Here is a 13,507-nt window from a genome sequence, read left to right as displayed (position 1 = left end):
TTGAGCCTCTTTCAAGTTACCGTGATTCAGTAATGCATGAAAGGATAGAAAGCAATACTCTGTCCTCCTGCCTTGGTCACTGCCATCGTTTGAATGTGTCCCCCTTCAAAATTCATAGTTTAATCCCCAATACAAGAGTTGGAAAGTGGGGTCTTATAGGAGTAGTTTAGGTCATGAGGGCTTCACCCTCAATAATGGATTCTTGATTGCCCCTATAAAAAGTGCTTATGAAAGTAGGTTAGCTCTCTCTCCCCTCTGCCATGTCATACAGTGTTGCTTTGGAGGATGTTGCCTTCAAGGTGCCATCTTGGAGGTGGAGATAGAGCGCTCACCTCACACCAAACCTGCTGGTGTCTTGATCTTGGGCCTCCCAGCTTCCAGAACTGTGAGAAATCAATTAGTATTCTTTATAAATTACCCAGTTTCAGATCTTCTGTAATAGCACAAAATGGACTAAAACAGTTGACTTTAGACTCAGGATTATGAAACAAGTCAGTCCATGAACATTCATTTGTTGGCAACTTGGATCAGCAAATTACAAATTATTTTTAAAAATAGGAAATAACAAAATATGAATGCCCATGCCCAGTTACAGATAAAATGACCTTCATGCCCATCCATACTGATCCTTGTCCTCATGCCTGCCTCACAGGTAAGCACTCTTGTGAAGAGGGTGTGATTGTTTTTTGTTTTTCATTATGAGAGAGTATATACTGAAGGATGCATTCAAAGCTAAAAGGCAAATAAACTGATAACTGACAGTATAAGCTTAAGGAGGAAAATGAATGACAAAATTTCTAGTGATCAAGAGTGAATTGCTTTTTAAAAACAGATGGTAAGCAGGCTGGGTACGGTAGCTCATGCCTGTAATTCCAGCACTTCGGGAGGCGAAGGTGGGAGGATAGCTTGAGGTCAGGAGTTCAAGACCAGCCTGGCCAACATGATAAAACCCCAACTCTACTAAATACAAAAATTAGCTGGGCTGGGTGGCATATGCCTGTAGTCCCAGCTACTTGGTAGGCCCAGGAGGTGGAGGATGCAGTGAACTGAGATTGCACCACTGCACTCCAGCCTGGGTGACAGAGTGAGACTCTGTCAAAAAAAAAAAGATGGTAAGTACTAAATTCCTATAGCATTTAGATTCCATTATACATATTTTAAGTAGTCATGTATATAATTTAAACTGCTAATGTTTATAGCTGCTAAGATTATGACCAATGTTATATGTTTAACTTAAAAATATGCAAAGGGGTACATTTTTAGGGGCTAGGAAAACAAGTTAGAAAACATGGGATTAGAGAATATATCTAAAAGTGAAAATTCTGGGTTACAGGGCACAGGCAACTTCAACTTTACAAGATACTCCAAGTTTGCTTTCCAAAATGGATATATCAAGTTCCAGCTGTGTTTCCTTTTCCTTGCCAACACATGGTGTATCTTGCCCTTTTAAAAAATCTTTCAGAAAGGACGATTCAAGTATCCTGAAAACTGACTTATGATACATCATCCATTTCTTTCCACAACCAGCAAACCAAATTTATTAGTATACTGTACCAGAGGTGATACCCTGCAAGGACACCTAATGAGTCCTGGGGTGGCTGGAGCCTGGGTTGGTTGCCTTCTGATGCTTTCAGGCTCTTCTGAGCAGTGGGAGTGGAGCTGATTCTGAAAGTAGGCCCCGGACAGAGAGCAAACTCACTCACTACTCCTAGCCAGATGAGAGTCACTGTCCATCACAGAAAAGGAGGGGCAGGCTACAAAGCTGTGAAAGCAATACGTTCCAGGTGTTCAAAGAGCAGGAAGGAACCCCAAGTGTGAGGCCCCCAGGTGTGGCTAGTTGGATTTGAAAGGGTTGGGAGTTGGAGGTGGGAGGAGGGCTTCCTGCAGCCTCTAACTGCCTTCACATATATATAAAGTTGGTGGCTGTTTACTCTTCAGTGGTGTCTCACCTAACAAGATTATGTAAGGGAGATCACAAATTAGAGCATCATAATTTTAAAATAATTCTAACATATCAATTTGAATTTAAAATTAACTGACAACATTATTTCCCAAAGAAAGAAAAAGAAGCGTTAAATTTCTTAGTTTCAACTGCATAAATTATGGGTTATTTTTTAAAAAGACCTAAAAATTACCTGTTTGTGGGGTGTTTCTCATTGGTGACAGTATTAAAACATTTTGATCAAATGTTAATTAAATCAATTAAAACATCTGGCAAGATTTTACTTGAAAGTTCCAAATTCAGTATTTTTTCCTCAAATCTTCTACATTTTCATCAATTATATAATTTAAAAAAAGTAATGTTTCTCTAATTCTTTCTGGTTTATACCAGTATGCTGTACAATATTTTCTATGTGTGCTACAACATGACAAAGGTTGGGAAACATGGATACAATGTGGTATGTTCCCTGGGTATCATTCACATGTGCTATGTTACTCCATTAGCACTGTGTTATGTTACTGGCTTCATAAGGATCCAATCTGATTCATGCTCTAAGTCCCAAGCAAGTTCCTGCATCTTTGTGTTCAATTTCTGCATTTTTGTGGTGGGGAAATGGAAAGTAGTTTTAGATAGATACGTAAATTTCATATAGTTTAATAAGCTATGTTTTGAAAATATTTAATACCTTTGTTTAAAGATGATTTCGTGTATCTGTGAGCTACTGAGCTAACAGCAATGGAAAATTTCAATGAAGAATCGGAATTTTAGCTAGACAAGTCCAATCCTTCATTTTAGAGATGAGGAAACCAAAGCTGAAAGAGGTGTTTGTGCTCAAGTAGAGCCAGAGCTTAGACTAGAAAATAGATGTCAAGCCTCCAAAATTTAGAGCTTCACTACAATGACCTTAACTTGCATGCTATTCCCATTAGATTTTCCTTTTTCATACATTTTGGGTATGTCTTAAATATATACTTAAACATGTTGATTCATTCAAAGGAGTTAGATATTCCAGGAAGTAATGAAGTGGTAAGTATAAGGACAATTATTTGTGAACACCAGATTATTCCAAGATAAAGCAGTACCTGGAAGAGTCAATGTCTGGAATGATAAGGAAGGGAAGATGGAAGGAAGAAAAGAAGTCCTTTTGTTTCCTATGAATAAGAGCTGTGAATCTCAACAACCAAGAACAGAGATTAGAATGCCAAAATAAAGGAATATAGGGGTTTATGAAGAATTTAATATTGGCATATCTAAGTATTTCTGCATTTGGTATCTTTTAAAAAACAGCCCCTCTAGTCTATAAATTAAGTTTTACCATATTGATAATGTATTCTAGGTGCATAATATAGAGATTTTGGGCTAAGAAATCCAGTGTTTGCTTTTAAGCTTGTATTTTGTCCAAGTGAATTTTTGTAAAAAAATTCTCCAAACTATTCAGCTAAGACTTTTTATAATGTATTCTCAAATTTAAGCTTTGCTGCACCAGAATACAACCAGAATACTAACACATTATTATACACAATGTAAGGATTATTGCAGTTTATTTAACACTAAAAGTAGTCATGCTTCATATACAATAAAATATATTACAATGATCATTTTTAATGCTTTATTCATTGATTAAAAGAATATACATTTAACATAAACCATACAACATCAGTCATCAGGTCAAACATTCAGCTGGTTTCCTTACAGTTTCTGTCAGGAGTTATTTTATCTGATCACATTTATAAGATAAAATCTCACCACATCTGGCATTTACACACACTGTGCCAGTGGATTCACACTACTGATGTACATATAAAATCCGCATGGTATGTGCTCACTGGAGACAAAACAGTGCATACCTGTCAAAAGGTCATTTTAATATAAGATGGTAAAACCATTTGTAAAACACATATAAACTTTTTTCCATAAATAGAATCATATCTGGACATCTGTTGCATAAATTGTGTTTCCAAAGCTTACAATAGAGCAGCCAGGTCTCAGCACTGCTGGGCACCCAGGTTGGCTACTTACTTTATTATTGCAGACTGTCCTTTAACATTAAATGCACAACATTCGTACCACTTAAAACTGGGGTCAGGTGGAAGTCTCACAGAGACCACGTCTGTACCGCGGTTGCCCTGAAACAGTTAATAGGCTTTTAAAGCCTCTCAGATATAACAAGGTTTTAAAACATACTTCATGGAATGTTCTTCATGTATCATAGCAGCTCATACCTGTGATAGAACAAGCTTTCAGTTTTTCCTTTCTTTCCTTTACATTCACTATTCACAGTGAAACAGGTGCATGTTTTTTTTTTTTTTTTGTTTTGTTTTGTTTTTTCAGAGTTCTGAGGTTGCTGACTGAGCCACAGCACAGCTGTGTACCACAGGTCGAAATTCGACCTTAAATATTACAATCTAGCAGTATCTGGCTGGCCATAGTGGGCCGGCCCCTGCCAGCATGTGGGCACTTCTTCATTAAGTCTATTCTTTGGCAGCTGACACGCGTGCTGACAGAGAAAAATCCAGTGACTTGTTGTTAGGGATTTCACGACTAATGTTTTTGCAAGCATGTGTATTTACAACTCTGTATTTTTATTTCCTTTAGGAGGTTTTACTCTGAAATACAGTTTCTTTCTTCCCCCACTATTTGAAATCTGGGCTAAATGAATGTGTAATGTAATTGATGAATAAAATTATGTCAAATATAGTTAAAAAAAATCCAACGATTTCAGTATTCATGTTTATGTAAATGCATTTTTTTTAAAAAAAGGATTAAGCGATGTTCTAGTACTATACAAAATTCAAAATGGTAACTGGTGATACCGACTATTAGATATGTAATGAAAGTTAAAGTCTTGGCTTTTGTGTTACAGATAATTCATTTGGGATATTATTTATCTTCCATTTGAAATCAAAATTAATGAAATGCTATCAGAATGCATGGATGCAGTGCATTGCATATAAATCTACCAGGCTATGGATATATATCTATATATGTATAAAAATATTTTGGCTCCTGAGCTCTGAACTCTGACACACAAAGAATAAAAACGTCAAAAAGGCAGAGTAACTCAGTGAAAAATAAAGTTAGCCAGCAACCTCAGACAATCTTCGGCTGTATATCCTTAAGGTTTGGTAACAAGTCCATTAACCGTGAAAGCCCTATACATTGTCACTTTGAACTTCTAAACCAATACCCGACTACGTTCTTTGATCAAGAAGTAGAATATACATATATAATTCTATAAAGCTAATACTGATTAAACACAGCACAAAAGGATTAATTCACACTATTGGAAAAAAAAAAACATAATAGGACCCTACTTGCATATGTAACCACAGGAATTCTACATTTAAAAAAAAGCTAAATGTCTTCACTGAAGCTTTGCATCTCTCTGTAAAAATGACGATTTGGTTCAGTGAAGACACTGAGTGATTCGATGTCCATGACTGCGTGCCAAGGTTGACCCAGGCCCAGGGATACCTGCTCAATAAGGTTATGCACTGGATCTACATCCTGGTCAGCCAGTTCACCTTGGTCAAAATCAATGCTTTCTTCGGTGACTTCAAGCACTTTCAGATCAGAGCCCCGAAGACGAGCAATGGCAATGAGGTTGTGTGCCCATACCATGTAACCTGAAAAATTAACAGAAGACAACACTGTCATTTCCTTTTCTCTTTGATACGTCTGTCTTTTCTCATTCAAAGCTTCTAGAGAAGCTTCAAATTTGTATCTCACTTACCATTTTGGTCTTTTTCCTTTAGAAATATATTGAAATTGGAATAGGAAACATGGTTGTATAGCCCAGAAAAAAAAGGCTACAAGTTGTGTTCAAGAGTACCACTATAGGTGGTGAACTGGCAGCGGATCTAATCCTTTATGATACTACTTCATTCAGTAAAATAGACATTTAAAGTATATACAAATAAATTTTACAGCTTTGGGCAACGATGTACCATAAGGATGAAATTTTTAGTTCATATATACACGTATCTGTTAACCACACATGGTAAATGTATTTTTCATTTGCGAAAAATCATCTCCTATAATGCTTCACAAAGTTACGAAGTGACACTTTAAAGATAAACTGTTAATTGTCAGTAGCAAGTATGTAAATTATAAAACAATCATGGGAATGATATACACCAACTTCAGAATAATAACTACTTCTGGGAAGGAATAAAGGGGGATGAATGTGGGGAGCTTTAGCTTAAAGAAGAAAAAGGCTTTAAAAAGACTGGCTTAAATTAACTTTTAAATAACCTGATATGTCTTTACCCCACTGTGTTTACCACTTTCAGTATTGATCTAGTCTTTTCTACCACCTCTAATGACTGGCATAAAGCAAGACTTGAAAAGCAAGACATACATTCCCAAATACAAAGGAACGCTAAAAAAAAATAATGAAACAGTGCTGGTAAGATAGCTAATAAGAGAGTTTAAGACATTCTTATAGACTACTTTGTAATTATCTTACCAAGTATCCGAAAAAGGAAGTAAATTTATTTGTCAGAATACCAACTCTCGATCCAAATGAGAACAGGTCACGTTAAAATGAAATAAGCATATCAATGGAACCATTGTTAAAAAAAATTACACACATTAATACTTTGATACCAAGAACCTAAACGATGAGGTAGTGAGCAAGAAAGAAATAATACGTTCTCTTCCCCCGCGCTATGTTTTAAGGGGTCGAGTGATTAGAGGAAATGTATCTACCACAGGTATGTGTGCTTTCTTAGACAGTTAAATTAATTTCATTGATTTTTTTTTTTTTTTAAATACCGCCATTCAAATGATGGACAAAAAAGTAACAGGGAAGCTGGAGCAGAACACTTAGGGTTAAATATGATTTTCCTTTTGTAAGTGATGTATCTTGCAAGCTTTAGAAAGCATAAGAATCTGCATATCAAGTTGATACAAGATTTCTTGATACTATCAAGGTCAGTGCTATCTCTTCACTGGCATAAAATGTTTTCGGTGTAATTCCAGTATTAGATTATAATGAACAAAATCACCTACCATGAATTGCCAGAAGCGAGAGCTTTGTGCACCTCCATGCTAATAAAACCAACGGATCTTCATTTCGGTTGTCACTAAGATCTGGAAAACCAGACGTGTCAATCACATCATTCATTAAAATAAAATGAGTGAGGAACTTGTCATATTGCCTGGATATAAGATCAACAATAGCCCCTGAAACACAAGTGATATAGCTATCAAAATGAATCCTCTCTAGTGGTATACTGGGTTTCAGAATCTTTAACATATCTTCACTCTTGATATCAAAGGCCATTATATAGACCCGAAGGTTGGTGCTCTTTCGTGACAGGGCTTTCCAGTGTTCATCATTTGGCATGTTGTCCAGAGACTTGTGCATTACGGAAACATTGTGAACCAGAAGAGACAGTCGCTGCAAAGGCACATGGTTGCTATCAGTTAAGACTCTTGCCATCTCAGCTGTAAAGTCACAAAAATCCAAGGCAAGTGAGTGCAGATTCACGAATCGCTCCAGTTCAACTGCAGTAATAAGAGTGCTGTTACCAGGAATATTATTGTCAAGTAAACTCAGGTGCTCCATGGTGTTGGCAACAGCATTAGAGAGAGATGACAGTGATGTTGGCGTTACTATTTCCAGCATAAACCCACAGGACAGCCATTTCAGTTGCCTGCTATTACTCAGGATTTCTTCAAACAGTTGCTGAATTCTATAAGGAAAACACATGCCACGGTGATCCCATTAACATTCAGTTCTAAACTTTTAACACTGACTTTTGAAAATAGGCAATGAAAAACATGCAATTTTGAGATCTAGTCTTCCTCATTAGGTAATTTCTATTCAACCCACAGTAAATACCATTAAAATTCACATTAAAATGTAATGAAAAGGTATATTAAACACACAGATCTATTAAACACACAGAAATATGTTCCTCATCCAAGAAAAGCACCACTTATACCCGTTTAGTAGAAAAGTATGATGACATACAATTTATGTTATAGCAAAGGCAAGTAGGGAAATAATTTTATATAGCAATAATTATTCACCAAGTTATTTGATTTGTCTTAAAGATTTATGAGATGGAATGGCAGATGCGGATCACTATGTTTCATCATTAAAACATTTCCAGGACCTATGTTCCTTTCAGGAAAAAAATCATTACTCTTCTGTTTGTATCTCATAATTTATTAGAAAAAACACATTATTAATAAATAGTACAACCTCCTTTCCATTAACCATGTAACTTACTGTTTAATTTTTTTGCCATCAGGGTCCACCTTGCTGAGGTATGTATTTGACAAACTTCCTTGCTGTTGTAGAACACTTATGTCTCCAAAAAGACTAAACTTCTGAAGGTTCCTACAAGAAAAATCATTTAAAATGATTTTCTAAATAATTTATACTTAAAAAAATAAGAATATGCAAAGGGGATATTCTAGCAAGGTTTCTATTTTATAACTCACTTAGAATCCAGTTAAGTACTTTCAGATTTCTTTATACATACATTCAGATTTCTTTATACATACAAAGCAACATGATACAGGAGAAGTGGCAAAAGCTTTAAAGAACAAGGACTAGGGTATACAGATTAGTTCAGGAACTCAATATTATAATGACCATGGAAAAGTCTCTTAATGTGCCTGAGACTCAATTCTTCATCAGTAGTAACAATACCTACCTTATAGGGTTTAGGTATAAGTAACACAATGACGTATGACAAACTATATAAGCTCTAAATTTTATAGAGATGATAATTACAATATAAACATTTCCTCAAACCAGTTAATTTAGTTAACATGTTAAATGCTCCAGGGTAAATCACTGCCCTGAAGATACCTACTCAGTAAGAAATATTCCTTAACCAAAATCTAAAGAGAACCTTCTCCAGTTTTATGATCAAACCATACAGCTTATGAACAAGGGAAGTAGAAAACTATGTAAGGCTAGGTGCGGTGGCTCACACCTGTAGTCCTGGCTGGCACTTTGGGAGACCAAGGCCAGGGGATCGCTTGAGGCCAGGAGTTCAAGACCAGCCTGGCCAACATGGCGAGACCTTGTCTCTACTGAAAATACAAAAATTGGCTGGGCATGGTGGCATACGCCTGTAATCTCAGCTGAACTGGGAGGCGGAGGTTGCAGTGAGCCAAGATTGTGCCACTGCACTCCAGCCTGGGAGACAGACTCTACCTAAAAAAGAAAATGATGTAAAAATCTTTTGGTTTTAGATAATTTTATCTACCAAACATATAGTTTTCTAATAGTAAAATTGTAAATAAAATAGGAGAAAAACAAATGGATAAAGATAAAACTCCTGAGTCCAATAACAACCAACTAGTGATTCCATTTACAACATAAAATGAGATAATTTTAATTAAAAAATATCTACAACAGTGATACAAGATTTTGGAGACACTGTCTCGCTCTGTTGTTCAGGTTGGAGTGTAGTGGTATGATCATGGCTCACTGCAGCCTCAACCTCTTGGGCTTAAGTGATCCTTCCAGTTCAGCCTCCTGAGTAGCTGGGACCACAGGCATGTGCCACCATATGTGGATAATTTGTAATATTTTGTAGAGATAAGGTCTTGCTATGTTCCTCAGGCTGGTCTTGAACTTGTGGGCTCAAGTAATCCTCCCGTACTGGACTCTCAAAGGGCTGAGATTACAGGTATGAGATACCATGTCTGGCCCGAAAAATACCATTTCTTGACGGTATGTCACATTTTCTCAAGTAAATCACCTTAACTGCACTGAAAAGCCCAGTGATTCTAAAATTTAGCTTGAGGAATAATCATTAATTCGTTTATTCATTTAACCAACAATTCCCTGAGGGCCTACGAAGTACCAGGAACTGTGCTATATATTAGAGACACAATAGTGATTCAGTGCTGTGAAGGACAAGTATCCATAAAAGTGGATATTTGGCTTTGGAGAATATAAGGTTTTATATAAAGTAGAACAAATATATCACACTCAATTTCTAATAATACTCAGGCAAGTCATACAATCTCAGTACTTTCCTCCTTTCAACTCAACTTTCATTTATTTGGTGGTATTAAAATACATATGGAAGAAACTTTTACTTCTTTTACAAAGAATTAAACAAGGACAACTGCCTTCCCTCTGTAAACAACTATAAAACTAGACAAAACATAAAATAATTGTTTTCAGACACTGGACAATAAGCAATATAGGACTCTGATCCTGGAAAATGGGGAAAAAATGAAGTGTGTACTATAATTGCCTGAGATGATGGCCTGGAAAGAGTTTTCAGGTTACAACATAGCCTGGTAGTCTGAGTCAAGGACAGAGATTTTAGGGAGTCTGCAGTCTAGAATTTTAGGGCAGAGTACCAGAGACAAAGGAAATGTACAGAGAGAGCTTCACAGATTTGCAAAGACTCTATATTACCCAGGTTTTTGGCTGAGTAATGATTTGTACACGCGTGGGGCAAAACTACAAGGCTGAAGAAGAGAGTACTGCTGGAAAGCAGTAGAGTCCACACAGTAGTAAGGAAACATGGCTCACAACTAGGCGAAAAATCCATCAACAGAAATATACTCAGAAATGGCAGATGAAGGATTTAAGGAACGAATTTAAATCAGCTATTACAACTATACTCCATAAAACTATTTATCAATAAAAAGAATATGGATTAGATAGGAAGAAGCAGAGGTGTCCTAATTTGCCAATTACATGGTCATTTAAACAAAAATTCTAAGGAATCTAAAAAAAAGCTACTATGAGTTTAGTAAGGTTAGTGAGTTGAGTAAGGTCACATGATACAAGGTCAATATATAAAAATCAATTGTATTTCTACATGCTAGCAATGAACATTTGGAAATTAAGATTTAAAAAAGAAGTATTTACAGTAGTATCAAAAATACAAAATATTTAGGAATAAACTGAACAGAAGTATCAATCCTATACATTGAAAACTACAAAACATTGTTGAAGTAAATCAAACAAGATCTAAGTAAATGGAATTCCACATCTGTTGGCTGGAAGTTTCAATACTGTAAACATGTCAATTCTCCCCAAATTGATCAACAGACTCAACACAATCCTAATAGGTACTATGCTTTACAACAGATCTCTAGAAATTTTTCATCTTGCAGAACAGAAATTTTATACTCATTAACAATTCTCCATTTTTCCCTCCCTACAGCCCCAGCAATCACCATTTTATTCTCTGCTTCTGGGAGTTTGACTATTTTAGATACCTCACATAAGTGGAGTCATGCAGTATGTATCCTTCTGTGACTGACTTATTTCACGTAGCATAAGGTCCTGTGGGTTCATCTAGGTTGTTGCATATAGTAGGATTTCTCCTCTCTCTTTATTTTTAAGGCTTAATATTTTTCCATTGCATGTATATATCACATTTTCTTTATTCATCTTTGATGGACATTTGGATTGTTTCCTTATATTGGCTAATGTGAATAATGGTGCACTGAACATGGGTGTGCAGATATCTTTGAGATCCTGATTACAATCTTTTTGTATACATATCCAGAAATATTCCATTACTGGATCATACAGCAGTACTATTTTTAATGAATCTCCATATTGCTTTCCACAGTGGCTGCACCATTTTACACTCCCACGAACAGTTGCATAAAAGTTCCAACTTTTCTACATCCTCACAAATGTCTATTTATTTAGAAACAGGGTCTCCGGTTGCCAAGGCTGGAGTGCAGGGCGCCATCTTGGCTCACTGCAGCCTCAACTTCCCAGGCTCAGGCGATTCTCTTACCTCAGCCTCCTGAGCAGCTGGGTCTACAGGTGTGTGCTACCATGCCTAGCTAACTTTTTTTGTATTTTTTAGTAGAGACAGGGTTTTACCATGTTGGCCAGGCTGGTCTTGAACTCCTGGACTCAATCAATCTGCCTGTCTCAGCCTCCCAAAGTGTTGGGATTACAGGCGTGAGCCACCAAGCCTGGCCTTAAATTTATTTTTGATAACAGACATGCTAAGATGTGAGTTGATATCTCACTGTGGTTTTGATCTGCATTTCCATGATTAATGATACTCAGCATCTTTCCATATACCTGGAGGCCATTTGTATGTCGTCTTTGGAGAAATGTCTATTTGTTTTTTGCTTGTTTTAAGATTAGGTTAAATTTTTATTTTTTGCTATTGAGTTATACGAGTTACTTATATATTTTGGATATTAACCTCTTATCTTGATAGGTGTTTTGCTAATATTTAACTTCTATTTCTCTTTGTTTTCTGGACATGGAGTCTCACTCTGTGGTCCAGGCTGGAATGCAGTGCGCCATCTCAGCTCACTATAACCTCTGGCTCCCAGACTGAAGCAATTCTCCTGCCTCAGCCTCTCAAGCAGCTGGGATTACAGGTGTGCACCACCACACCTGTTTTTTTCTCTTTTTTTGTATTTTTTTTTTCTTAGTAGATACAGGTTTCACTATGTTGGCCAGGCTGGTCTTGAACTCCTGACCTCAAGTGATCTACGCCTCAGCCTCCTTACTTTTATCTAACCTTTTTTTTTTCTTTTAGACAGGGTCCTGCTGTTTTCCAGGATGGAATGCAGTGGCATAATCATGGCTCACTGTAGCCTCGATCTCCTGGGCTCAATGGATCCTCCCACCTCAGCCTCTCAAGCAGCTGGGACTACACATGCATGCTACCACACCCAGCTACTTTTGTATTTTTTTGTAGAGATGGGGTTTTATCATGTTGTCCAGGCTGGTCTCGAGCTCCTGGGCTCAAGCAATCTGCCTGCCTCAGTCTCTTCAGCTTGCTTTTTAATTTTGTTGTTTCCCTTTCTGTACAGAGCTTTTATTATGATACAGTCCCACTTGCCTATTTTTGGTTCTGTTGCCTTTGTTTTTGGTGACCACAAAGTCATTGCCAAGACCAATGCCAAGAAGCTTTCCCCCTATGTTTTCTGTGAGAAGTTTTACAGTTTCAGAATTTATATTTAAGTCTTTGATCCATTTTGCTTTGATTTCTGGCCATGGTCTACGATAGGATCCAATTTCCTTCTTTTGCCTGTGGATTTCCTGTTTACACAACACCATTTGTTGAAGAGACTATCCTTTCCCCATTTTATGTTCTTGGTTCCCTTGTCAAAGATCAGTTAATCATAAATGAGTGGGTTTATTTATGGGGTCTCTCTTCTGCTCCATTGGTCTATACATCCATCTTTATGCTAGCATGATACTGTTTTGATTGCTGTAGCTTTGTAATGTATTTTGAAATTAGGAAGTATGATGCCTCCAGTTTTGTTCTTTTTCAAGACTGCTCTGGCTATTTGGGGTCTTATGTAGTTCCATGTTAATTTTAGGGTTATTTTTCTATTTCTGTAAAAAATGCCACTGAGGTTTTAATAGAGATTGCATTGAATCTGTAGACTGCTTTGGGTAGTATGGAGATTTTAACAATATTATTTCTTCCAATCATGAACATGAGATGTTTTTCCATTTATTTGTATCTGCTTTAATTTCTTTCATCAGTAAAACAGAAGACTTTCACCTCTTTGGCTAAGTTTATTCGTAAATATTTTATTCTTTTTGATGTTACTGTCAATGGGATTTTCTTAATTTCCTGT

The 13,507-nt window shown here is 36.6% G+C and overlaps 1 protein-coding gene across 1 annotated transcript in view; it reads right to left on the bottom strand.

Moving 5' to 3' along the window:
- Positions 1 to 3,466: 3,466 nt before the first annotated feature.
- FBXO33 (F-box protein 33) overlaps positions 3,467 to 13,507 on the bottom strand; it is a 32,004-nt gene continuing 21,963 nt past the window's right edge. Inside the window, exons 2-4 of the mRNA XM_010356640.2 lie at positions 8,184 to 8,294; positions 6,956 to 7,641; positions 3,467 to 5,568 (exon numbers count right to left, since the gene is read on the bottom strand). Of these exons, the coding sequence (XP_010354942.2) occupies positions 5,297 to 5,568; positions 6,956 to 7,641; positions 8,184 to 8,294 (1,069 nt within the window). The 3' untranslated portion in view covers positions 3,467 to 5,296. The remainder of the gene's footprint in view (positions 5,569 to 6,955; positions 7,642 to 8,183; positions 8,295 to 13,507) is intronic.

The sequence above is a fragment of the Rhinopithecus roxellana genome, chromosome 5, assembly GCF_007565055.1.
Source record: "Rhinopithecus roxellana isolate Shanxi Qingling chromosome 5, ASM756505v1, whole genome shotgun sequence".
Taxonomy (NCBI): Eukaryota; Metazoa; Chordata; class Mammalia; order Primates; family Cercopithecidae; genus Rhinopithecus; species Rhinopithecus roxellana.
Note: the sequence above shows the minus strand (reverse complement) of the source record. Positions and strands in the feature narration are given on the sequence as shown.